Raw genomic sequence first — 26,036 nt, forward strand, 5'->3', positions numbered from 1 at the left:
CAAACCAAAAATATGGTCTGTGACTCTCCAACCTGAAACCCTAGGAGGGGTCCATTACGTGCAGGAAAGAATCAAACTCCTTATAATGGTCCTCTCAGCCTTACTTACCTCTCCAGCCACTCCTTTCTCTTTAAGATCAAATCCTGCTGGCTTTTTCTTCGTTCTTCCAAGGCGTGAGCCTTCCTGTATCAGTGCCTTTGCACGTGAAGTTTTCTGTGTCTGGAACTGTGATGGACTGACTTGTGTCCCCTTAAATTCATATGTTGAAGTCCTAACCCCGACTGTGTCTCTGTGTGGAAATAGGGCCTATAAGGAGGTAATCAAGGTCAAGTGAGGTCATCGGGTAGGGCCCTAATCCCATAGGACTGGTGTCCTTATAAGAAGAGGAAGAGACGCTGGAGCTCGCTCTCTCTTTGTGCTCACATAGAGAAGAGGCCATGTGAAGAAACAGCGAGAAGGTGGCTGCCCACAAGCCAGGAAGAGAAGTCTCACCCGAAACCAACCATGGTGTCCTTGATCTTAGACTTTTAGCCTCCGGAATTGGGAGAAAATAAGTTTCTGTTGTTTAAGCCCCCCAACCTGTGGTATTTTGTGATGGCAGCTGGAGCAGGCTAACACAGGAACAGTCTCTCATTCTTCAGGGCTTGCCTTCAATATTCAATCTTTCATTCAACGAATGTATTGAGCTCCTCCCCTCCACCTGGCATTGTTCTCAGAGCTCTACTCATATTCATTCCTTTAATCATTGACTCAGGGAAACTTTCTCTGAAAAAATGTTGTGTTTCCCTATTTTATGTTTTCAGGACATCCTGATATTCCTCATATTTAAAATCTCAGATCCATAGAATTATTTCATCCTTTCATTCAATAAATATTTTTGAGCACCTGCTATGTACCACACACTGTTATAGGCACGTGGAACAGGTCAATGAACAAAAGAGATGCAAATCCTTGCCCTCATGAGTGTTCTCGGCTTCCATTATCATTCACAGTTCCTGGGACATAGTAACTGCTTCAGAAATGCTTGTGGAGTAAATTACTGATTCAGGATTTGAATCTAGGATCTCTTCGATCTAAGTCACAGAACTGCAGTTCTCTGCCAATGGCAGGATCTTTTATCATATTACCTCATGGTTCCAGAAAGCTTGCCCCACAAAGGGGCCCAGGGTTAGGGACATCATGAGGGCAGGGAATTTATCTATCCATTCAATCATTTATTTATTCAATCAACAAACATACAGCCGACAAACATGCATCAGGGCTGGGCCTTGTGTCCAGCAGGGCAGTAGGACTTGTCCAAGCTCACATAGCTGTGTGTCCAAGGTCATAGAGCTAGGAGCAGAATCTAGTGTGGGTGACCCACCTATGCTTTTTCTTCAGTGTCTTTCTCAGCCCCAGACAGGTAAGGTGGAAGATATATGTAGGGGGGAGGAGGAAGTGAAGCAACGCATCAGCACGAAGACATCTTTTGTTCATCCATCCATTTGCTTAGGAAACATGCATTGGGCAGTGACTCTGCCAGGCTCTGTGCCAGGGGAAGTCAAAGTCATGAGATGCTGTCCTTGCCCTCCAGGGGCAGCTCACAGCCCAGGCTTGGTGACACTGAACAGCAGGCGAGCTCTCAGTCCAAGTAGGGACAACCTCATAAATTTGCCTCAGGAACCCCCAGTTGAATGTAGAGAAACAATTCCTGGCCCAGGGGAGACCCTCTCTGGTGGTGGCTACATAGTTCTTGTCCCAAGACGACCCCTTTCTGACGCGGGAGACTCAGCTTGTCCCAGGAGAGCTCCCAGTCCGATGGGGGTGCAGGCCTTGGTCTCAGGGAATTCCCCGGCTGACCCCAGGAGAAGACTCCAGTCTTCTGGGATATCCAGAGCCCATCCCAGGGAGCTCCCAGTCTGATGGGAGAGGTGGGCTGAAGATATCCACTCCACACAGATGGGGAGGAACAGAAGACAGGAAGGCCGAAACAAAGAACCCACCTGCACTAAACAGTTAGCAGGTCCACCGGACTTTCTGAAGAGGAAGGACATTTTCAACAAGTGAGTGCCGGAGGGGTAGGAAAGTTGGGGACAAGTGGAAGAGGGCACGGAGCTTTCCTTCCCTCCTCCCTCCAGAAGGGCATTTCTGGAAGTCTCCAGTTGGTCCTGGACCTGGGCAGCTGCTCTGCGTGTCTAAGTCTGTCAGCCCCTCAGCTGTCACTCTGCTCCCAAAATAGCAGTGGTTGGGAGGAGGGGGAGGAGGTTGTTTATCGGGGATGGGGGTGAAGAAGGGCATTATAACTGTGCCTAGGGAGGGGGCGTCTGCCGGGGGGTTCCTGTCCCTTCTGAATCTCTCACTCTTTGGGGTGTGAGTGCCTGAGCCCCCAGGACTGCCCCCTGACTGCAGAGTTTAGTCAGCACCTCCACGTGGTAATGACTGTCCAGTCTGGGGAGAGGGAGGGCCCTGAGTATCAGTGACAGACTCCAGGGGCACCTGCCCCTATGGCCAAATATGGTCTGGAGCCACTGGCAGGGGTGACAAAGTCTCTTGGGTGGGGGCTGGGAGGGGCAGACCGAGGCCGGCTGGCTGGGGGTTCACACGGGAGCTCAGAGGGGCAGCGTCACAGGAGGACAGACCAAGAGCATTGTCCTGGTGAGAAAGTGAACCCACCTGGAGTATTCCTGGACTGGGGATGGAGGGGACTGAGAAGAAGTTTTAAGACTCGTATAATGAGAGCTCAGGCCTTTGGCTTGGTGGCTTCACCTGCCCAGCTGGGAGGGAGGGAGAACGAGGCACAGGGACTCTGAGCCCCGTCTCCACTGTGCTGTTCTCTGAGCAAATGCCATAATGTCCTGCTGGGTAATCGAGTTGAAGGTGCTGGGGTGGGTCCCTTCCAGGCAGAATCCTCACCTTCCATCCTGGTTCGGGGGGGACCCTGGAGCTCCAGATGGCAGGCCAGAGCCCAGCTCTGGGTCTGGAGTGAGGGCCTGGCCAGACAGAGCTGCTCCTGTCCCGGCAGATGGCCGAGGGAGAAGCAGCACAGCTGAAGGAGGAAGGGAACCGGCATTTCCAGCTCCAGGACTACAAGGCCGCGACAAAGAGCTACAGCCAGGCCCTGAAGCTGACCAAGGACAAGGCCCTGCTGGCCACGCTGTATCGGAACCGGGCGGCCTGTGGCCTGAAAACGGTCTGAGGGGGGGCGGGGCGGGAGGCTGAGGGCCGGGGCTGGGATGCAGGGCGCGGAGGCAGCCCCCTTGTCCTGATGGGCATCTTCCATCGTCCCAGCCCTCTCCCCTGGACCCCTCAGGTGGGAGAAGGGCGCTTCCCACTGCTTTCCTGGACCCACCGCCCGACCCTCTGCTCTGGGAGACAGAAATTCCTCCAGACAGGAATCACAGTAATGCGAACCAGCCTGATGCCTGGGGCTTTTCAGATGTATTTTGTGGTCTTTTAATAACAGCCCTGTGAGGCGGCTGCTGTGTCAGGCCCACATTGCACATAGGAAACTCAAGGCCCAGATGGCTCAGTAACTTGCCCAAGATCTCCCAGGTAATTAAATAGTAGGGCCCGGATTCAACCCCCAAAATGCCAAGGCGCGTCTACTTTTCCATGCCCAACGGGGGGGCGCTCCCTGGGCCTCTGACAGCTGGCAGCTCCCAGCGAGCCCGCTCCCCTCACCGAGGGACTCTCTCTGGCTGTGTCTCCACTGGGCCCCGTTAACTGAGTTTCCTTCTCCTTCCCCATTTCTCAGGAAAACTATGTTCAGGCGGCTTCAGATGCCTCAAGAGGTGAGTGCCCCCAGCCCCCAGCTGCCCCTCCCCAGTCCCTGTTTTGTCTGAGAGGCTCTGGGCCCTGGCCGTCATTTCAGATCCTGGAAGCGCCATCTTAGGCATGTAGGCGGGGCTTCAGATGGACCACCCTCCTGTGAGAGGAGAGCTCCAGAAAAGCCATCCCCAAGTCACATTTTGCAAATTGAGTTACACGTTAAATATGTTGGGGCAGCTTCTTTTCCTGAGAGGATGTTTTTGGAAATCCTTTTGTCATGGTAACGACATCCCCCTTTGTTATAAGTTAGGATATGCTCATCCTGGGGCTCCTCAGATCCAGGTGCATCAGCTCAGTCTGCTTCCAAGGGCAAGAGGGAGGCGCTAGCCTGTGCCACAGACACTAGGAGAAATAAACATTAAAAAACCCCCGCATAAGTCAACACTGGCTTCAGTGTCTGATCAAAATGGGCTGACTTCTCTTGGCTGCAGGTGTGTGTTGGGGTTCGGTCTGGTTACCATTGTTTTAGGAGAAACAGATAGTCCAGAGTAAGTTCAGAAGGGAGGGAACAAGCTGCAGAGGGACTGGAAACACATGCTGTGAAGAGCAGTTGAGGGAAGTGGCAATATTTAACTGAGAGAAGGCAACCCAAGGTGGGTCGGAGAGCTGCCTGCAAACACCTAAAAGGCTGTCACAAGGAAGAAGGATTGAGTTTCATCTCCGGGGTTCCAGGGCTGGACTTAGGATAAAAGGACAAAGTTACAAGGAGATATGTTTCACGTAGGAAGAGGGAAGGGCTTTCTGACAGAGCTGCCTGGCTGCCTTGAGAAGGGAGCTCCCCACTGTTGGAGGTATGTAAGCACCAGTCGGATGAACACTTGGTTGGGATCATCATGTAGCGGAGACTGAAGCATCAGGAGTTGGACGAGATGGCCCTTGAGCTCCGTTCCAACCTTGAGACTGACTCTTACTGCCTCCTGAACAGAGGGGAGGCTTGGGCCAGATGGTCCGCATGGGTGGATAATTTCCAAGGAAGGTGCAGAGGCCCTGGAGTTGGGGGCCTAGAGGGAGGAAGGTGCAGCCCAGCCCCCTGAGGCCCTGCCTGTTTCCCTCACTAGCCATCGACATCAACTCCTCGGACATCAAGGCACTGTATCGGCGATGCCAGGCGCTGGAGCACCTGGGGAAGCTGGACCAGGCCTTCAAGGATGTGCAGCGCTGTGCCACTCTCGAGCCACGGAACCAGAACTTCCAGGAGACGCTGAGGAGGCTGAACACCAGCATCCAGGAGAAGGTGAGCTGGACACCCCTTCCCACCTCCCCCTATTCCTAGTAGGGACAAGTTAGGGAAGCAGGACATCAGGGCAGGGCTAGCCCTACCTCCACACCCTTAGAGGGGGCAAGCTCACAGCACAGGCAGGTGCCATGGAACAGCCTGCATTCATCTGTGAGTGATCAGAGATGCTGTGATGCTCGTTTGAGGGGGCAAGCCAGACAGAACATGGGTCTTTTAAATTCCAGATGGAGGCTTTAAAAAAAATTGTAACCGAATATGTCTGCAACATGATCTTCTCTCCTTCTAGGAGGACAGAGGCAGCATGAGATACCTGAATTGGGGGGAGGATATTGCTGGAAGATAGAGAGTCAGGAACCAGTAGGAATAGTCCTGACTTAAGTACGAATTTCCTGAGGGGCCCCTTAGGGTGTCAGTTTCTCCTCTGTAAGAGCAGGAGGGTAACTGATCACTCAGCTCCTTGCCCCAAGACTCAATGACTCCTGTGTGCTGGGGCAGCCCCACGGTGGGACCACAGCATCATGCCCCGAGTGCAGACTCCAGGGCTGAGGAAGTGTGAACTAAGCAGTGATCAGAGAAAGGGCGGCAAATGGGAGACCTCCCTGGAGGAAATGAGCCCAGGATGGAAATAAGCAGCAGTGTGGACCAGCAGAACAAAGCGGTGGGAGGTACAGAAGGAGCTGGCGAGATGGGGGTGATGAGCAATTAGGTCGTTTTCCAGAATCTTCAGAGCATTGGGGTTGAGGTTGTGAGTGTGAGGGATGAGACATCTGAACAAAATGGTTTTAATTTTCATCAAGAGGTGCTTGAAAGTTTGGGGCGACAATCCCTTGCCTTCCGAGACTTGTGATGACCAAATGGGATAGCGAATGTAACTAGACTGTAAGCTTTGTGGAGCAAGAACTTGATTTTGTTCACCTGTCTATCCCCAGCATCTACAACAGTGTTTACCCCGGAGTAGGTGTTCAGTCAACGTTTGTGGAATGAATGAATGACAGTGCGGGGGTGGCGGAGGGGCCCAGAGTAGATACCCTAATATTTACTGAGATGAACTTTATGTGGAGCCGATTGAAATGTGGACCCCTCCCTGCCTTCTTCCCACTCCCTCCTCTCTCCTCAGCTCCGTGTGCAGTTCTCCACAGACTCGAGGGTACAGAAGATGTTTGAGATCCTCCTGGACCCAAACAGTGATGCGGATAAGCTGGAGAAGGTGAGTGCAGTCAACCAGTCGGCCAGCAGAGGGCGCGCTCGGGACCGCCCTGTAACTGCGCTTCGGCTGCAGCGCAGGCGCCGCCTGGACGGGCTGGGGGAGGAGACGGGGGAGGAGACGGGGGAGGAGACGGGGGAGGCGTCCCCTTGGATTACTGGGGGAAAATAGGCCAAAGGTTAAGCGCTATAGAAAATAGCATGATCTGTGAGAAGGGCCGGGATAAGGTGAGACCAATGAAGAGAGTCCTGCAGTAGGATGGGATCTTGTCTTTTTTTATATTTTTGATATTTTGTTCATCCAGAATTTGTTTTTGCATTGCATTGATTTAAATATTTTAAAATATTGCGTTAAATATGATTTGTCCTGATGACTGAGGTTTTTGGCGCCCCCGTAAATCTTGCACCTGAGGTGAGTGCCTTACTCACCTCACGCTGGTTTCAGCCCGGAGAAACAATGACACGTTTAAATGTATTCCGTTAGGAAATATTGCGGAAAGTCATTGTGAAATATGAAAATATTTACTCTTAATACCGTCCTCTTAGCCACATTTGTTGCGTTTTCTCGTATTCCCTTCTACTATTTCTTCAAAGGAAAAAAAATGGAACATCTGAATGTTTCACATTTAAAAGAACTTGACAGACAATGCCTGGGGAGTTTTTGTTAGTTTTATGGTGAATAAACCCATGTAATATGCAAATATCTTTTATAACAAACTCCTGTGAGGGCTAAATGAGTTGTTAACAGATAAAGATGCTTTGAAAAGCACCAAGTCCTTGACTGAGAGTGATGATGGCTCTGGTCCTGTTTGCCTGGAATTCTCTAACAGCCCATTCCCCTCCATCCCACTCCCCGTCTCTTTGCCTGCCTCCTCCTGAGTTCCTCCTCCAGCCCTGTCCTGCTGGAGGCCTCCTCTCCAGGGCTGGGGTTTTTTAAGGTGTATGTATCCTCGCGTGGAAATGCTTCAGGGTGAGAAGACACTTGGAAACCTCTTAGCTCAACTGCCTCATTTTACAGATGCGAATCTGGGGCCCAGAGAGGTGCTATGACTTCTCCAAGGTCACACAGCTAACATATGGCAGAATCAGTACTCAAACTCAGGGCTTTCAAGTCCCATCCAGTGTTCTTTCTGCCCACCACCTCCCACCTTCCTGAGACCCCCTGCAACTTCAGATTACCCAGAATAGGTGAACAAACAAATTAAAAAACACCAAAACCATATTCTAGGAAAATCTTTAAAGGAAAAGAATTCTCCATGTAAAAACACTTCTGTTTAAAGATAAACTGAGGCATATTAAATATTTTAGGAGTTTCTTTGGGCAAAATCCATTTGAATTGTGCAGCACCAAGACAGGAAGCGGTGAGGAGCTGTGTACCGACAGGAGCCCAGAGAAAGACTTTTATAGAAAAGATGCGGTGGCAAAGCAAGAACATGATTTGATTGGCTGTAGTTTAAGTGGCTGCATTATTTGGGAAAGCCTGGTTCACTGTGATCGGTTGTCCGTAAGTTTCGGTTTCTCAGCCTTGAGGCATCTCAGGCTCAGGTTTGGACTTGCCTACCAGCTACCAAGCCATTAAAGCCACCTCAGTCTAATGCCCCTTTCTTTAATTAATTTAACACTTCTCTACCTTTTTAAAGTCCTTATCCATAAGCATGTATACACAATTTTATTTTAACATAAGCGCAATCACAGTGAGCTTGTGATTCGGATTCTGCTTGCCCATGTTTTTTCCAAGTTGCTACATAGTCTTTTTATTTATGACTTTAATGGCTTCAATATATTTCACCAAGTTGGTCTTTATGCCTGTTACTTTGTTTCTTCTTTTGAATTACGTGGGCTATATTCCCAGGAGTAGGATTACAGGGGAAAGAATATAACGATGTTTTGAAGACCCAGTCCTTGCACTTGGCTCATGGCCAAGGCATCTGCAGCCGGAGCGCCCTCATGACCCTCATCATGTCCTCCCTTCTCCAGTCTGCCAACAACCTCATTGTCCTAGGCCGGGAGGAAGCAGGGGCCGAGAAGATCTTCCAGAACAACGGAGTGGCCCTGTTGCTGCAGCTCGTGGACACCAAAAAGCCGGAGCTGATGCTGGCCGCCGTGCGGACCCTGTCGGGCATGTGCAGCGGCCACCGAGCTAGGGTGAGGGCCTGGGTGTGGGGTTCTTGGCACAGATAGCTGCCTGTCCTGCGAGGACCTGGAGGGTGACATGTGGGCAGGGTGTGGCTGGCATGAACAGACCTGACACAAAGTCTAAAGTGTCCCTCTAACCTTGGTTGTTTGGGCCCCATTCAAGAGACTGATCCTCTTGTTTTTCCTTTGAGATGGAAATGGGTCTACCAAGGGTAAGGTTATTGAAGGTCCTCTGTGAGGAAGAGGGGAATGCAAGGCTACGATGGTTTACATTGTTTCATACTAAGTCTTTGAAATCCAGTGTGTATTTTAAACTTAACAGCACATCAACGTGGACGCCATGATGCAAGTGCTCCATGGCCCCATGTGGCGAGTGGCTGCTGCATGGGACAGCACAGCTGTAACCTCTGGAAAGGGGCGTGGCTTATATCAAGGACCTTCTCAGACCCTGGGCCCCATGAAGTGTTGACTGCCTGTGCTTGTTTCCCTGCTGCATGGGGGGGCTATCTCCCACTCCCTAGCCTGCGTGGCAGCTGGAAAGGAGGGGCGGGCAACTGACTGTGGTTCTTGCTGGGGGTCTAGGCCACAGCGATTCTCCACGCAGTCCGGATAGACCGAATCTGTAGCCTCATGGCCCCCGAGAACGAGGAGATGTCGCTGGCTGTCTGCAACCTGCTCCAGGCCATCATTGACTCTCTGTCTGGGGAGGACAAGCAGGAGCATCGAGGGAAGGAGGAGGCCGTGGTTCTGGGTAGGAGACATTGTTTAGTTTTGGTTCAAGGGGGTGGGAGCAAGGGAGAGTCAGTTACCGCCTCAACCGGGCATTCCCTCTATGTGGAGGTGGCCTGGTTTTGTTTTTGTATTTATTTTCTGGTTATAAAAATAGCAGAGGCACAGCAGCATTACTAGCTTAAAGGTGGAAGCAACCTCAGTGTCTGTTGATGGATGAATGGATAAACAAAATGTGGTATATACATACAATGGAGTATTATTCAGCCTTAAAAAGGAAGAAAATTCTGACACGTTACAGCATGGACGCACCTTGAGGACGTCAGAGTAAGTGAAGTAAGCCAGTCACAAAAAGACAAATACTGTATGATTCCACTTATATGCGGTTAGTAAAATAGTCAAACTCATAGAGACAGAAAGTAGAATGGTGGTTGCTGGGGGCTGGGAGAGGAGGAGATAGGGTATTTAATGGGTACAGAGTTTCAGTTTTGCAAGATGAAAAAAGTTCTGGAGATGGATGGTGGTGATGGTTGCACAACAATGTGAATGTTCTTAATGCCACTGTACACTTTAAAATGGGTAAAATGGTAAATTTTATTTTGTGGATATTTTGCCACAATTTAAAAAAGTAACAGAGGCTTACTGGAGAAACTTGGGCAAATTTAGAAATACATAAAGATTAAAACAAACAAACCTGTAATCACTCTCCAAATAACCACTATTATCAATTGTATCCTTCCAGTCTTTTTTCTATCCGTCTGTATATCTGTTTAACAAAGTTGGAATTCAGCTATGGATAGTTTTGTGGTTTTTTCCTTCACTGAGCATTATATTAGTATTGCATACTATTTAATATTCTTAAAAAGGATTCCTTTTGACTTTAATAATTATAATTTTACGTTTGTTTCACTCCTCATACATGAACATACCGACTCATGCTTCTTCCTCCACATCCAGGTTGTGGGCATCGTTTTAGAAGCTCCTGCTCTGCCTGAGAGGGTGACAGAGGCAGGTTCCCTCACAGAAAACTTAACATTAAATAATAATAATCTTAAATAATAATAAGTAACTGATCTTAAATAATCATCTTTTTTTTTAAAGATTTTATTTTTTTTCATTTTTCTCCCCAAAGCCCCCAGGTACATAGTTTTGTATTCTTAGCTGTGGGTCCTTCTAGCTGTGGCATGTGGGACGCTGCCTCAGCATGGCTTGATGAGCGGTGCCATGTCCGTGCCCAGGATCGGAACTGGTGAAACCCTGGGCCGCTGAAGCGGAGTGTGCAAACTTACCCACTCAGCAACGGGGCCGGCCCCTTAAATAATAATCATGATCTTAAATAACAATAATAAAAACTTGATCTTAAATAATTTCACATGATCTTATATACTATACCATTGTATGGCTGTATCATAATTCATCAACCGGCTCTATATTGTTGGCGATTTAGATTCTTTCCAATTTGCCTGCTTATGAAAACACTTCATACCGATTCTTTATGTAAGCCTATGTTTGCATTTTTAATTATTTCCTTGGAACAAATTCCTAGAAATGAGAATATAGGTCAAAGTCTGTGAACAACTAAAATTCTTTCTCCATCTTGCTTTCGGATTCCTGTCTGAGAAGGTGCTGTTACCGATCCTGAAGTGAATTCGCTCACCCGTTGTGCAGCAAGCCAATCTCTGACACCGGGTGTGGTGGAAGAAAGTAGGAATTTTATTTTTGCACAGCGCTGAGCAAGGAGAGAGGGCAGCTAACACTGAAATCCCAAACTCCCCGAAAAGCTAAAAGGAAGGGTTTTTATTTGGGGTTTTAGGTAGGGGAGGGGGAGCATATGGCCTTGCTGGTCGGAGCTTTCCCACCAGCCTGTCTGTGGCCTTGAGACACTTGCAGAGAGGAGGAAGCCTGTGACCTTGCTGGTCAGCAGCTTTCCCACCAGCCTGTATCTCTTTGCGGGGGGAGATAGTCCAGGTGCTTGTCCTTGACGGTGTCTGTCTCCATGGAGGATAGTGGATTCTGGAGCCAGGAAGCCAGAGAGTAAGCAGGGAATGAGTGTTTTGGTTTTAACCCCATATATGCTGGGTTTAACGTGGGGAAACTGATATCCAGGTCGGTATCAGTGCATCAATTTGTACTCTTCCCAAGTGATAAGAGTTCCTGTCTTAACTCATTCTCAGACTAGTTATGAATCATTCTTAAACATATTTTTATCATTCTTAAACATATTTTCCTGTGCAGTGAGTAAAAATCATCTTGTTATCTTGTTTGAATTTCAAAAAAATTGCTAGTGAGATTAATCATTTTTTAAATATTTACTAGCCATTTGGACTTCTTTGTCTGTGAATGGTTTGTTCAAATTGTTACCTATTTTGTCTGTTGGGGTATCAGTGTTTTTCTTTTTTACTGGTTCATAAGAGCTCTTTGTAGATTAATAATATTAACCTTTTGGAGTCCTGGATTCTTGATGTGGTTCTGACTTAACATTGTTATGGTCAGCAAATCACGTTCCTTTTCTGTGCTAGGATCATTGGAGGGTCCAAGATGGCCTCACTCGTATGACTGGTGGTTAACTGAAGATGCTGGCTGGGGCACCTTGCTTCTACTCCTTGTGGCCTCTCTAGTGGGCAGCCTGGGTTTCTATGTAACATGGTGGCTACATTCTAAATGGACAAGCCTCAGTGTGCAAGTGCTTTTTAAGCCTCTGTTTGGGCCATAAAGTCACATGAACAACCCAGTGTGTGTGTGGGGGGGGACTCCCCAGGAGCGTGAATACTGAGAGGCGTGGTTCGCTGGGGGCCACAACTTCCTGGGGAGGTAGTGAGCTGTTGGATGTCTCTGCTGAAAACTTCTTCCATGAGTATTGATTTCGTATCTGTCTCCTTGTAGCTTCCGCCCCACTCTGGTCCCAATTCTGCCCTCTGGAGCCACAGAATAAGTCTGTCATCTCACTCTCATGACATGCCTTTATCTGAAAACAAGCTGTCATGTCCACTTGTGTCTTCTCCAGTTAGATAGCCCCATTCTTTCATCGTTTATTTATTTGACATTGTTTGGGTTCTTTCCCTTTCTACCTGCCTGCCTGCCTTTGGGCTCCAACCTAGAATGAGAACAAAGTCTCCAGGTCTCAGAGAGCTCAGACAGGGCACAGCAGGAACAGGCATTCGCCTTTCAAGATCCGCAGTGGCAGGGAGAACCTGGTGTCCCAGCAGAGGCTGAATTCAGGCTCCCAGCATGCCTGAATCTTGGGAGTAAGATGCCTGTAGGGACTGTAAATTTCCCTTCTGGAAAACGTTTTATTAAATCAGTTTATTAAAAACACCATGAAGTGTCCCTGGATCCCTGCCAGTCATCGCCTGGGACTAAAGAACTTTCTAAGAACCAGAGCTGTTCAAGGATGGAATGGCTGTTGTAGAAGTCAGTGTTCACTGGAGGACCCCTTGGGGGTGTTGTCTGGGGATTTCTCTCTTTTTGCGGTAAGATGGGCAATACTATAGTCTCCTGGGAAATTCCAATATCTAGGAAGCAGTGGGTTTGATATTTCCAGAGTCCTTCTAGAAGCCTCTGCCATTCTTGGCCCTATATGCGTGAGGCTCCCTATTCCTCTCTATTTACCCCGTCCTTTTCTTCCTCAGACACCAAGAAGGACCTGAAGCAGATCACCAGCCACCTGCTCGACATGCTGGTCAGTAAGAAGGTGTCTGGCCAGGGCCGGGATCAGGCCCTGAACCTGCTCAATAAGAACGTCCCCAGGAAGGACCTCGCCATTCACGACAACTCACGCACCATCTATGTGGTGGATAATGGTGAGGAGGCAGAGGGTCTGGGGCTCGCTCCAGCATTTCGCCGGGGCACCAGGTGACCCGGTACTGAGCAGAAAGTGGAAGAGGCGTGGCTCTTGTCTGGGAGAAGTCTTCAGTGCCACCGGAAAAGCCAGGAAAAGGCATTAGCATATTGGGATCCCCCTAGGTGGGGTGGTGAAAGTGTAGATCAAGGTTCTGAATTCAGGGCCTGAACACACCCAGAAAGTGTCCACACACCCCCCAAAATATGTGGGTGTGGTTACCTAACAAATGGGGCAAATGCCAAAAAACTAAACAGGACTCCACCAACCATGGGGTAACATTCCTGATGGCCAGCAAAATATTTCCTAGGCCTTCGAGACGGGAGAAATGGCATCGAGTGTCCTTGGTATAAAGCACAGTAACGGTATTCTAGCAGATAGTCACTAAACTTGCCAGCTCCAGGGTGTCACCCCCTCTCCTGAATCACCTTCTTTAATTGTTCAGGAATCATAGCTGTGGCTTTAGAATCGGCTGTGATAAATTCTCTTACAGTTTTAATGACATACAGGCCATACCGTGTTCTAAAAGGTTCAGATTAGCTTTTACCAGCTTGCAATTTATTCTCTTTTGATGCTGCACTTCCTGTGTTTGGTTGTCATACATCTCAGCAAAGTGCACTTTAACAAATTACTCTGATGCTTCAGCCCCACCCCCAACCTTTTCTCCCAGCTCTGGACTTCTCTGCATGTGTTACAAAGGCTGAGCATAGACAACAGCCCCCTTTTCTCTGCACTAGGATCTAGGCTCAACCTCATGGTTTAGGGGATGGGGTGGTAGGGAGCAATATTTGTTATTCTAGGCACCAAAATGAATAGCACTTGAGTAAAATAACGTAGACTTCAAAATCCTAACGAAAAGCTGCCATGCTGAGCTTGTACGTTGTGCAGACCGGGCTGGAAGACTGGGGCAGGGGAGCCACCAGGATGTCAAGCCTGAAGTGAGCTTTTGGGTTTGGGGAGGGAGCAAAGATTAACAAGGTGGAAGTCCAGAGTGTTCTAGAAGAGAAGTGAGATGCTCATGGCAGCTCAGGAAGGAAAGGGAAGAGTGGGAGATGAGGGTGGGGAGATGGTGGAGGTGGAGCAGGTGTATTTGATGGGGCCTTTGGGAGGCAGGCTGAGGAGTTTGGGTCCCTTCCTCAGGCCCCTTCCTGTACCTCTCCAGCTCCACACGCTTTTGGGTGGGTGATAGAACACACACTGCATAAAATGTACTGCTGAGCGCTTCCAATTCCCTCCTAACACCAGAGTGTCGTGCCTCCAACATTTACCCTGGGTGTTCCTCCTCCCACTTACCTGTGCCACCCAAGGGCTGACCAGCTCCTGCCACCTCTGAAACCTGGCCTGAAATCACGCCATCCATTGTCCCAGAGGCGGCATAGCGTAACAGTTAACATGGAGGGCTTGGAAATCAGACATTGCCGGGAGGGTGTCCTTGCTGTGTCACTTGCCAGCTGCGTCATCTTGGGCAACTTACTTCACGTCTCCGAGTCTTGGTTTTCTGCTCTGAGAGATGGGAATAATGATTTGTAACCAGTAGGGTTACTGTTAGGATTAAATGAGGTAATGGATATAAAGCTCTTGGCGCACTGTAAGTCCTCAGATGCGTCAGCGTACAACTCTTACTCTGTTGGAGCGAACCATCCCACTCGCAGGTTACCACTCTGTCCTTGTCACCCTGGTTGTCATCTTTTTACATCTGTCTTCCCTATTGTATTGGGAGCCTTTTGAGGTCAGGATTGTTATTTTTATTTCGGTATCCGGTACCTAAAGGGTGTTCATTTATTCATTCACTCATTCATTTATTTATTTAACAAATACGTAATGGTTGAATTAGCCTGATGGGTAATAGGAAGCCATTGAAGATTCTTCCACAGAAGAGAGGAGAAGGGATAATAATAAATAGTAAATATAGTATTTACTAAATAAATAATAAATATTTATTGAATGATAATGATGTGAATGGATGGGCAAAGGGCAGTCTCCCTACATTATCTCCTTGAGTCCTCAAACTCCGTGAGGTAGGTAGTATTGTTCCCATTTTCCATATAAAGAAACTGAGGCCTGGGGAAAAGAGAATGTGAAATGGTATTTGAGGAAGGTTATACATCAACCCGTAGAATGTTAGCACTGGTCGAGTCCTCTGAGATCGACTAGTCTTAATTCTGCAGTGTGAAAGTAGAGGCTCCTAGCGGGAGGTGAGTTGCTCAGGTAGGGGCAGAGGCAGGCGTAGAAGCTGGGTCTCTTGGCCCCGTTCCAGTGCCCCTCGCTCTGGATAAGCCATGTGCTATGTGAGGGCAGGCTGGAGAGAAGCTGGTGATAAGACACGACTGAGCGAGGGGGTGTGTTTGTGAAGACAAAGCCCTGCAGGGGTCTTATCCTTGCCACCATCTGTCCTGCAGGCCTAAGGAAGATCCTGAAGGTGGTGGGGCAGGTTCCAGATCTGCCATCCTGCCTGCCCCTGACCGACAACACCCGCATGCTGGCCTCTATCCTCATCAACAAGCTCTACGACGATCTGCGATGTGACCCGGAGCGCGATCACTTCCGCAAGATCTGTGAGGAGTACATCACGTGAGTTTCCTGGAGCCCTCATGGGGTCGGGCTCTGTATGAGTTATGGCTGGCTGTGTAACAAATTGCTCCCAAACTTAGCAGCTTAAAACAATAATAATCATTTATTATCTCACAGTATGACAGCAATTTGGGAGAGGCTAGGCTGGGTGGTTCTGGCTTGGGGGCTTACAAGTTACAGTCACAAGTTGGCCTGGGCTGCAGTCGTCTGAAGGCTTGACTAGGGCTGGAAGATCTGTTTCCAAGATGGCGCACTCACATGGCTGGCACGTTGGTGCTGGCTCTTGCTGGGAGGCCTCAATTCCTCCCTGAGTGGACCTCTCCTCATGGTAGCTGGCTTCCCCTGGAGTGAGTGATCCAAGAGAGAGCAAAGCAGAAGTGGCAATGTCTTCTATAATCTAGCTTCAGAAGTCACACACCATCACTTCCACCACATTCCATTCATTAGAAGCAAGTCATTAAATCTGGTCTATGTTTAAAAGGAGAGAATTAGGCTCTGTATTCTGCTGGGAGGAGTGTCAAATATTTTTGGACGTATTTTAAACCTACCACAGGCTCCTGTGGTTGAAACAAATGAACGTCAGCTTGTCAAAGAGGGAGACCTGGCTCTGTCAAGACTTTAAGGACTATGTGGCCTTACAGAAACTAGACAGGAGCCCGGGACCCTCAGCAGCTGGAGTCCCTGGGACTTCTCATTGCCCCTCCATCATCACTGTGACTCTGATGCTCTCTCTGCGTCTCTGTTTCTCTTTATGTGTCCTTTCCCTTCTCCTCCCACTGCTACATGGCCTTTTAGTCCTTTATTCCAACGATTCTCAAACTTGTTAATGATTGGTATTTCTGGGAACCACCCCCCCACCCCGGACTCAGTAGTCTGGGGTGAGGCTCAGGAAGTTGCATGTATAGAAAGCACCCCAGGTGGGTCTTGAGAGGATGGAGACACTGCCCACTTTCTGGAAAGCCTGTAGGCTGACGGCTTTCACTTGCTGTCACGTAATACTTGCCTCAGCTGAGGACGACAGCTGCTTCATCCTTCCCAGGGCAGCCAGCACCCAATGACTTGTCCCTCATTCCAGCTTGGGAAAACTTGAAGGGTGTCTCAGCTCTAGAGCTCTTCACAGACTGAGGCTCTGTCAGGACTGCATTGCAGCCCAGTGCTTCCTTCTGTCCAGTCCTGCTTTCTTCCCTTCCCCGACAGCTGTTGACCCCAAGAACTCTCCCTAGTAAACTTCCTGTGTGTCAATCCCCATCTCAGAAAGTGCTTCTTGGGGAACACAATCCATGGCACTCCTGTTATATCGTTTATCCTCATCATAACTCTGAGAAGTAGCAGTATGGTCCTCAGTTTCCAGATCAAGAAGCTGAGGCTCAGAGAGCTTCAGTGAATTGCCTAAGGTCACACAGCACATAAGTAGTGGATCCGGGATGCAAATCCAATTCTGTCTTGTCCTCAGATCTCACACTCTTCCCACCCCCTGGGCCAGTTGTCTTGACCACGCTTGCCCTCTGTTTCAGGGGCAAGTTTGACCCCCAGGACATGGACAAGAATGTGATTGCCATCCAGACGGTGTCGGGGATCCTGCAGGGCCCCTTCGACCTGGGCAATCAGCTGCTGGGACTGAAAGGTGTGATGGAGATGATGGTAGCGCTGTGTGGCTCGGAGCGTGAGACAGACCAGCTGGTGGCCGTGGAGGCCCTCATCCATGCCTCCACCAAGCTCAGCCGCGCCACGTTCATCATCACCAATGGCGTGTCACTGCTCAAAGAGATCTACAAGACCACCAAAAACGAGAAGATCAAGATCCGCACGCTGGTGGTGAGTGGGCTTGGTGCCAGACACCATGCCGGGCACCAGGGCACCAGGATGAATGAGGCATGGCCTCATCCTTGAGGAAACCACACTCTAGGGGGCACCAGACCCACCTGTAAGCCCCTGCAGAGCAGGGTGATAAGCAGGAGGCTGTGAGAACATGGAGTCAGAATGGTGGATCCTCCCGTTTAACTGTGACGACGGTCGTCTCTGTGCTTTAGAATGACACTAACACCAATGAGCTTCTGTCCAGGAAATATTTTCAGAGCAAACTCCAAAAAGTCAGTTTGTTTCCTTAATCAGTTTCTATATGGCACAGTTAAACCTGTGTTTTTCCATTTTCATTTTAGAGAAATTATTTGTATTGATCTTTTCTTTTCCTTGTAAACAATTACAGTGAAGATTTGAGTCATTGATCTGTTTGTTTACGTCAATTTTTAAAAAACTAATTATAGCTCCTGCCATTGTGAGTTTTCTCATATAGAGACATTTTTTCCTGATAAGAGTCCAGTGCTTCCTGGGTAGAATTCTGCACAGCTGCATTTGTGACTCACAGGATGTGATTTCTCTGCCCATTTTGTGCTGTAACAAGTTACCGTTGTAGTTCAGATAGGATTGGTGTTCCTTTGTGCTTATTTTTCAAAATGGCAGACCCAAAATATTTGTGGGGTCAGAATGGTGGGGGAAAGGGGCAGGGTGAGAACCTTCAGCTTCGTGGGCATCTACCCGAACCCGGAAGGCTGAGAGGAGGCATCTCGGAAGAGGTGACACCCGGGCTGAGCTTTGTAGTATGCATAGAGGTTTATCCAGGCAAAGAAAAAGGGGCCAAGTGTTCCAGCCACAGGCACCTCTTTGAGCAGGGCCTCGTGCCCAAGCCTTGGTGTTTCTGACCCGAAAGTGTCCGCTGTCTGCCCTCCCCCACAGGGGCTCTGTAAGCTGGGCTCTGCAGGTGGCACAGACTACGCTCTCAGGCAGTTTGCTGAAGGGTCGACCGAGAAGCTGGCCAAACAGTGTCGCAAGTAAGGGGGTCCTGGGGAGGCCCAGCATCTCCTCTCTGGGGTGTGCCCTGGTGGATGCCGGATGGTGAAAGGCCCCTCTCCTGCTACCTACTACCCTGAATTGCTTCACTCTCCAACCTGAGCCCTGGCACCACCCCCCAGAGCCCCTCCCTCCCCTCTTGCAGGTGGCTATGCAACGCATCCATAGACACTCGCACCCGGCGATGGGCAGTGGAGGGCCTGGCCTACCTCACGCTGGACGCTGACGTGAAAGATGACTTTGTCCAGGACATTCCTGCCCTGCAGGCCATGTTTGAGCTGGCCAAGGCAAGTGTGGCCCTGACCTGTGGCCTCAGGAGCAGTCTACCAGATTCAGGCTCACGGGGCCCCACACTGAGCCTGGGAAATGGGACCCCGGTGTCCTCATTCTGGTTCTACCTCCTCTCCCTGTGTAAACCTGGACTGGTCATTTCCCTCTTTCTGGCCCTCATTTTACCTGACTGTAAAATGGGCTCACAACTCTTCATACCTTCCAGGCAGTGGGAGGATGGACAACAGACTGGTATTTTTTCCTGAGACCCTCAGGAAGTGAAGTCTTGAGGGACCGAGAGGCAGTGCCCACAGCCTTTTCTGGGCCCTCTTCCTCCTTCCCAGTGCCTCCCAGACTCCTTTCCTCCTCTGCTGGGCCAACCCCCTGGCTCTTTTCCACCACTGAAGGGAGGAATTGTGGAAGGGAGTTTCCACCGGGGCCAGACAGAGGGTGTCCAGCCCCACCCTGCCCCATCCCAGTCTGACGAGAAGGCGTGTTGGATTGGGCTTTTGAAAGAGGCACAAAGCAGAGAGCACGCTCAGAGGACGCCCATTCCTGCTCTCGGGGGGCTGCTGAGGGTGCAGGAGGAGTGTCTGCCCGTCCTGTAGGAGCAGAACCAGTTGTCTCCTCTGTGCCGCTTGTACTTCTCCAAGCTGAGCCGCACCAGCCGCCCTCCTCCCAAACCACCTTGCCAGCCATGCGAGGGGGCCGTCTTGGAGGCAGACGTCTGTTCTAAAGTTTCCTTTCTGCCTTCCCCCATCCCCCGACTCTGTGCCTCCAGACCTCTGACAAGACCATCCTGTACTCGGTGGCCACAACCCTGGTGAACTGCACCAACAGCTACGACGTCAAGGAGGTCATCCCCGAGCTGGTGCAGCTCGCCAAGTTCTCCAAGCAGCACGTGCCCGAGGAGCACCCCAAGGTGGGGACGGGGATGACCTGGGAGGGGTCTGTGACACCAGACAGCCAGAGAGTTGGGAGGGGAAGATAGTGATGTCTGGGTGCTGTGCATGTGTGTTTAGAGGATTCTGCGTTAAGACAGATAAACTGAAGATGATAATGGTAAATCTCGTCCACCGGGTGGCGCTCATGTATTTTCTTAGTTGTTATTCTGCCTGAAAAAGACCTGAATAATCTGTAGTCTGAGAAAAGAAATGGAGCCATGACGAACGTTTTGCAGTTTATGTTGTTGATTTCATAGTCATCAGACAGTTGTATTTCATATTTCCAACACTTATAAAAATTTTGTTTTCTGGGATATCTGAATTTGGAGCTATTAGTGCTAAGTAGGAATAATGAGAGGGGGAGGGACACGGGTCACCGTTAGCCCAGATGTCACAAATCCTCTTGGGGCCCTCCCCAGTGAATCCCTGCACAATAGGGTATACTTCGTATGTAGTTTGTATGTGAATATATATGCATCATATTTCCAGCCAGTAAAACATTTAGACTTTTAAAAATGATCAAAGTAATATAACCATGTTGCAAAAACAACAAAAAGGTGGACAGTAGAGAAAAGAAAATAACCCTCACGATTACATCATCTCCATGTGAGCACTGTCGCATTTCAGTGTATTATATCACCCACCAGAGGCTTTTTTTCCCCCCTGTGCACTTTTTTTTTCATAGTTATAATCAGAATGTAGTTACCATTTTGCGCCCAATTTTGGGAAAATACTTTATATGTTTTCCACACTGCTATGTCATTCTCTGAATCGTTTTTAAAGCTGCACAGTATTTCCTGCAGGCAAGAGTGTGTGGCATGTTCTGCCGCCATAAAGTTCACACGCAGCTTCTAGAGGTTGCCAGTGACTGTCGGCCTCTTCCCAGCCTCCCGGAGGATTGTCTGCAGGGACTGTTCAACCCTGGGGCTGATTTTGAGTTTTCCCCAAAACCTGATCCGTTGTTATGTCAGCTTTGTCTGCTCCCTATCCCCTCTCACCCCTGCCTATGTCCCCCAGTGCCCCGTCTCCCCCATGGAAAGCTGACATTTTGTAAGCCTTTTCTTTGCAAGAAAAGTAATATATGAGTCTTCCAGGGTTTTGGATCATCTTTCTTCTGTTTCACTCCTCTGTGAATGAACAGGCTTTGGGGTTGATGTCCCTGTCACATCAGCTCCTCAGGCTCTGCATTGGGAGTGGGGAGGGCAAGGAAGAGGAGACGTTCTGACCTCTACAACAGCGAACATACTTACACCCCCTTGGCGGTTGTCGGGCAAAGGGGATCTGGAGGAGCGTGTTAGTTTCCTATTGCAGCTGTAACAAATTGCCACAAACATAATGGCCTAAAACAACACAGATTCATTCTCTTCCCGTTCTGGTGACCAGAAATCTAAAATCAGGTTCACTGGGCCAAAGTCGAGGCGTCAAAAGGGCTGGTTGCCTCTGGAGGCTCTGAGGGGACAGTCAGTTTCCTCATCTTTTTCAGCTTCTAAAGGCCACCTTCCTTGGCTTGTGACCTTGAATCCCTCCACCCTCTTGCTTCTGTTGTCGCTTCTCCTACTACTAATTCTGACCCTCCTGCCTCCCTCTTATGAAGACCCTTGTGATTATGTGGGGCCTGCCCAGATAACCCAGGATTCTCTCTTCGTCTCAAGACCCTTTACTTAATCATATCTGCAGAGTCCGTTTCCCCATAGGAGGGGACATATTCGTAGGTTCTGGGATGAGGACGTGGACATCTTTGGGGGTCATTATGCAGCCTTCCGCAAGAAGTCAGAAATGCACCGTCTTTAGTTCCAATACAGATTGCCCTGGTGCCCAGGCCCCTTCCCCACTGCCACCCTTTCATCTCCCCAGGACAAGAAAGACTTCGTAGACATGCGGGTGAAGCGGCTTCTGAAGGCCGGCGTCATCTCCGTGCTGGCCTGCATGGTGAAAGCGGACAATGCCATCCTCACCGACCAGACCAAGGAGTTGCTGGCCAGGTGCGGCTGCAGCGGGCCAGGGCTTGGGTCCGAGCGGACGGGAGGCAGGAGGCTGGGCAGGGAGTAGAGATGGCAGGGGACTAAATAAGGGAATCAGCCACTGGGGAGGCTGGCGAGGAGACTGAAGGGGATCAACATTGAAAAGTGATGTGGCGGGGCAGGTCACCACAGGTAGAAGTTTGCCTCAGGAGGAAAGAGGTCACTATCCATTCTGGTTCCCTAGTCCCCAGGCCCTGTGTGGGACCTGCTATTCCAGAGATGAGAGGCACAGTTTCTGTGAAGCCTGATGGGGAGGCAGACAGCCTCGCAGTTACAATACAGTGCAGTGGGTGCTGTTATGGGGAAAGACCGAGGGGTGGTTGGAGCACAGGCAGTGGCACCCAGCCAGCCAGACTGGAGGGTAGGTGGGTGGGCAGCTAGGAAGGCCTCCTGGAGGATGTGACAACGAAGTGGAATCCTGAAGGAAGAAAGGGAGCCTCCCATATGTGGGGAGGGAAGGGTTCCAGGCCAAGGGGACAGCATATGCAAATACACTGAAGACAGAGAGGGAATGAGTGAGTAAGGACGGGGTCCTCCTGTAGTGTGTCCAGAGCATGCAGTGCACAGGAGGGAGCAGTGCTAGGCAAGACCAGAGAAGTAGGCAAGGGCCAGATCATGGAGGTCCCAGGGTGTCTCCATGTTGAAGAGTTTCTCCTTGGAGGTAGGCAGCAAGGAGCCATTCTTTATCTCCCTAACTAGGCATGGAGTGGCTCCTTTCAGCCTCACTTGGCCTCACTTCCTCCCCAGCCTCTTATATTCATGGCACTGTCTTCCCAAGGTGGCTAATTCTGGAGCATGTGCACACTGCCAGCACTTTCCAGGGCTTCACTGGATCTGACTGGCTGGCCTGCTGATGTCTGAGACAGGTGTGCTGGTGTATTAAATGTCCTTTGTCCTTGCCCTACAGGGTTTTCCTGGCACTATGTGACAACCCAAAAGACCGAGGAACCATTGTGGCTCAAGGTGGTGGCAAGGTAATTGGGTGGGATAAGGTTCTTGCCATCCTAGAAGGTGCTCCCCTGGGGAGGAGCACACTCATGTGTGTGTGTGTGCTCTTTGCCTGGCCCAAGTATAAGGTACCTCCTGCCCCAACCTGACCTCCTGGAATAAGGTCATTCAATTATCTGTGCTGTCTGTCCTCATGGCCCCAAACCAATATCTAAGCAGATGTGTCATGAGATTTACTGTGGAATCCCATTTATCCTCCTTGCAATTGGAAGGAAGCAAAGTGCAGACACAGAGACCATGGACTTTGCCATAGACGACTTGTCATTGAGTCCTTGCTTGTCCTCTTTTTAGCTGCATAACCTTGGGCCAATTACTTAATCTCCCTGAGCTACAGTTTCCTCATCTGTAGAATGGGGGAAAAATCCCATGCTCATTTTGCAGACTGTCCCAAGGATTAGACAAAACATACTTAATGTATTGGCTCATAGTAGGCGCTCAATAAATGCCTGCTGTTCTGATTCCATTGGACTTAGGCTGAAAGTAAGAAATCAGCATATTGATCTATTTGTCCCAAAGCCAAACGAATGTATGCGTAGGTGAGGGCGAGTGCGGGTGAAGATCTCGATGTGTGCTGGGAACCAGGGGGCATGAATCCGTGATTAAGTATGTAGTTGTTTTCTATGATTCTCAAGAGTTGATGAAATTACAAAGTCTTCCCGAAGTTCTGATGGAACAGGAGGACAGCAGCTGGAGAGGGAGGATGGGGAGAGAAGCTGCTGGGTGTCTGTGACCGAGGAGTGACTGTGCCCTTTCTTGCAGGCCCTGATTCCCCTGGCTCTGGAGGGCACAGACGTGGGCAAAGTGAAGGCAGCCCACGCCCTAGCAAAGATTGCTGCGGTCTCTAATCCGGACATCGCCTTCCCTGGGGAGCGGGTGGGTGCCTGGGAGGGTGGGATGGGGCGATGGGAGGAGGCTCCTCTGATCCTAGAGGCCTTCCCCTCGTCATCCTACCTCCGGCCTGGGAGGGGGCATGGAGAGGGCAGTAAATTGGAGGCACCTGGATTCCAGGCCTGGTTCGGCCTCAACTAACTTGGCTGTCCTCTTGGAAACTCAGTTATCTCATATGCAAAGTAAAGGCAATAATCTTGCCTCTTAGCATCATTGTGAAGGTTGAATCAGACAGTGGGAGGGCATGTGCTTTGGAAATTCTAAAGCTGGGCTGTTATGAATGTTCAGGACTGGGCAGACATGGTCTCCGCCCAACCCACTCCTGGACACTTCCCCACAGGTGTACGAGGTGGTGCGGCCCCTCGTGAGTCTCCTGGACACACAGAGGGATGGGCTGCAGAACTACGAGGCCCTCCTAGGTCTCACCAACCTGTCTGGGCGGAGTGACAAACTCCGGTGAGTGGGGTGTGGAGGGAGCAGGGATGGAGAGAGGCGTCCCATGAGGTGTTTGGTGGAAATTTCACATATACCGTGTGTGCCTTCCTCCGAGGACAGGATCCAAGGCGGTGGGTAGAAACGACAGTGGGAGGGATCTGTGTTAGGACTTGGAAGAACCACAGAGCGAATGTATGAAGCCACAGGAGACTGCAAAGGCGCTTCTTTCTGAAGTAGTAAGGAAGATATCCAGCTGGCTGGGTGGGAATAAAGTGTATTCCTTCTTGGAAGCAGCAGGATGGTCGAGTGTATTGGGTTGAGGCTCTTTTGGTTGCAAGTGGCAGAAAACTCACCTTCAGCTGGTTTAAGCACAAAGGGAATTTAATGACTAATGTAAATAAAAAGTCTGGGGTAATCCAGATTCAGGTGAGGCTTGATGCAGGGGTTACAAAGCTGTCCCAGGTCCTACTTCTCTCCACCTCTCCTGTCTGTGTTGTCTTAGTTTTCAGATCAGCTTTTCCCCTCTCTCATGATCACAAGGGTTGCTCCAGACCTCACAACGTCTTGGCTTCATATTCAGCAGGAGAGAGAAAGAGAGAATTTCTCTTCCCCATCAGTAATGCAAGAGAATCTCCAACTGGGTGACATGTTCATCCCAAACCCCATCACTATGGCCCGGATGCTGTACTATGTCATTTAGTTTATGCCCAATGGTGCCCCTCCTGGAGCGGGGGTGGGGTCAGTGCCATCCAAACCATGCTGGCTGACTGGGATGGTGGAATGGCCCCTGGGTGGGCAAAAAACCCAAGTGCCCATGACAGAAGACTCAGTGGCCTTTCTTTCTCCACCCCTTGCACCCTAGGCAGAAGATCTTTAAGGAGAAGGCCTTGCCAGACATTGAGAACTACATGTTTGAGAATCATGACCAGCTGCGGCAGGCAGCCACCGAATGCATGTGCAACATGGTGGTGAACAAGGAGGTGAGGGGGCTCAGGATGGGGACGGGAACGGTCAAAGCATGGAGAGTTGGGCCACAGGTCAGGGCTGTTACAACTGCGTTAAGGGAGCATTTTGCCAGAGAACCCAGGAATCCTTCCTAGGTTATAGCCCCTTCCTGTAGGGACCCTGAGAGGAATATATGCACAAAGGAGACAAAGGACAACACACAAAGTCCTATTCTGCCCAGCTGGGGCTTTGACCCCAAAGCTTGGCACTGGATGAGATGGAAGGAACCGTCTCCCTAAGTTATTTAGGTCTAAATAATCTCATGGCAAAGCAGGATATGAGACCAGGGCCTCTGAGAGGTCAAAAGAGGCCAGGCCACTTGCATTTATTGAAGTTCCACATATATAAAAAAAGGAGGAAATGCAAAAACAGTTACAAACAATTTTAGTATATTCTAAATGTTAACATTTGATGAACTAACGCTATTTCCATAGAAACTGCAATGCACTATAAGTGTGCTCTTCACAGAATAATTACAGGATTTATAAAAATAAAATGAATTCAGAACGTGTCCATGGCCTCGTGGTCCAGCAATGGCACAAATTATAACCGTACAATGAATGAGTGTCTTCTTATTTCCATCCTGCCAGAGGACTGCTGTGCCTGTGGGTCTAACCTCAGCAGAGGTAGCAACAGCGTGTAAATGTGAGGCCCTTCATGCGTGTGAGGGCCAGGCCAAGGGGCCCTCCTGGGCCCTCCTGTAGGGTCTAGTGTGAGACCCACTCTGTTTCCCCTCAATTCTTAAGTCTTGGATCTTCTCACTGTTACAGGAGGAAAACTGAGACCATGCAAGCCTGTTAAAGTCAAAAGAAATAAAGCTACACAGGGTCCATCAGGGATCTGGCCTAAGGCTGACCTGGATCCTGGCAGCCACATGGGGGGAAGAGAGTGAGTGTGTCCAAGGAAAGGGGAGGGGAGTGACAATGGGATGGGGGAGCAGCCTTCCCCCTGGGAGCACCGGCTGCTGCAACAACCCAAATCAAATTAGTCAACACAGCGGTCCCACAGGATGGAAGTCATGTCTCGCCCACATCACTTCTCGCCCATGTTTGGATCAGGTGGCTCGCTTCCAAGCAATGACTGAGGGATCCAGGCTT

The 26,036-nt window shown here is 49.8% G+C and overlaps 1 protein-coding gene across 3 annotated transcripts in view; it reads left to right on the forward strand.

Annotated features, from left to right (window-relative positions):
• Nucleotides 1-1,582: 1,582 nt before the first annotated feature.
• The window catches only part of UNC45B (unc-45 myosin chaperone B), a 29,193-nt gene continuing 4,739 nt past the window's right edge, over nt 1,583-26,036 (forward strand). Inside the window, exons 1-18 of one of the 3 annotated variants that reach the window (XM_014862216.3) lie at nt 1,583-2,042; nt 3,002-3,169; nt 3,734-3,770; nt 4,866-5,041; nt 6,162-6,251; nt 8,225-8,392; nt 8,966-9,134; nt 12,742-12,912; nt 15,350-15,521; nt 17,036-17,336; nt 18,255-18,349; nt 18,514-18,655; nt 19,420-19,560; nt 21,437-21,564; nt 22,511-22,577; nt 23,371-23,484; nt 23,840-23,955; nt 24,797-24,914. In XM_014862216.3, the coding sequence (XP_014717702.1) occupies nt 3,002-3,169; nt 3,734-3,770; nt 4,866-5,041; nt 6,162-6,251; nt 8,225-8,392; nt 8,966-9,134; nt 12,742-12,912; nt 15,350-15,521; nt 17,036-17,336; nt 18,255-18,349; nt 18,514-18,655; nt 19,420-19,560; nt 21,437-21,564; nt 22,511-22,577; nt 23,371-23,484; nt 23,840-23,955; nt 24,797-24,914 (2,373 nt within the window). In that variant the 5' untranslated portion in view covers nt 1,583-2,042. Of the gene's footprint in view, nt 2,043-2,337; nt 2,635-3,001; nt 3,170-3,733; nt 3,771-4,865; nt 5,042-6,161; nt 6,252-8,224; nt 8,393-8,965; nt 9,135-12,741; nt 12,913-15,349; nt 15,522-17,035; nt 17,337-18,254; nt 18,350-18,513; nt 18,656-19,419; nt 19,561-21,436; nt 21,565-22,510; nt 22,578-23,370; nt 23,485-23,839; nt 23,956-24,436; nt 24,613-24,796; nt 24,915-26,036 lie in introns of those variants that run through there. The other 2 variants (XM_014862215.3, XM_070482794.1) reach the window with 2 other exon arrangements.

The sequence above is a fragment of the Equus asinus genome, chromosome 13 (assembly GCF_041296235.1).
Source record: "Equus asinus isolate D_3611 breed Donkey chromosome 13, EquAss-T2T_v2, whole genome shotgun sequence".
NCBI classification, from domain to species: domain Eukaryota; kingdom Metazoa; phylum Chordata; class Mammalia; order Perissodactyla; family Equidae; genus Equus; species Equus asinus.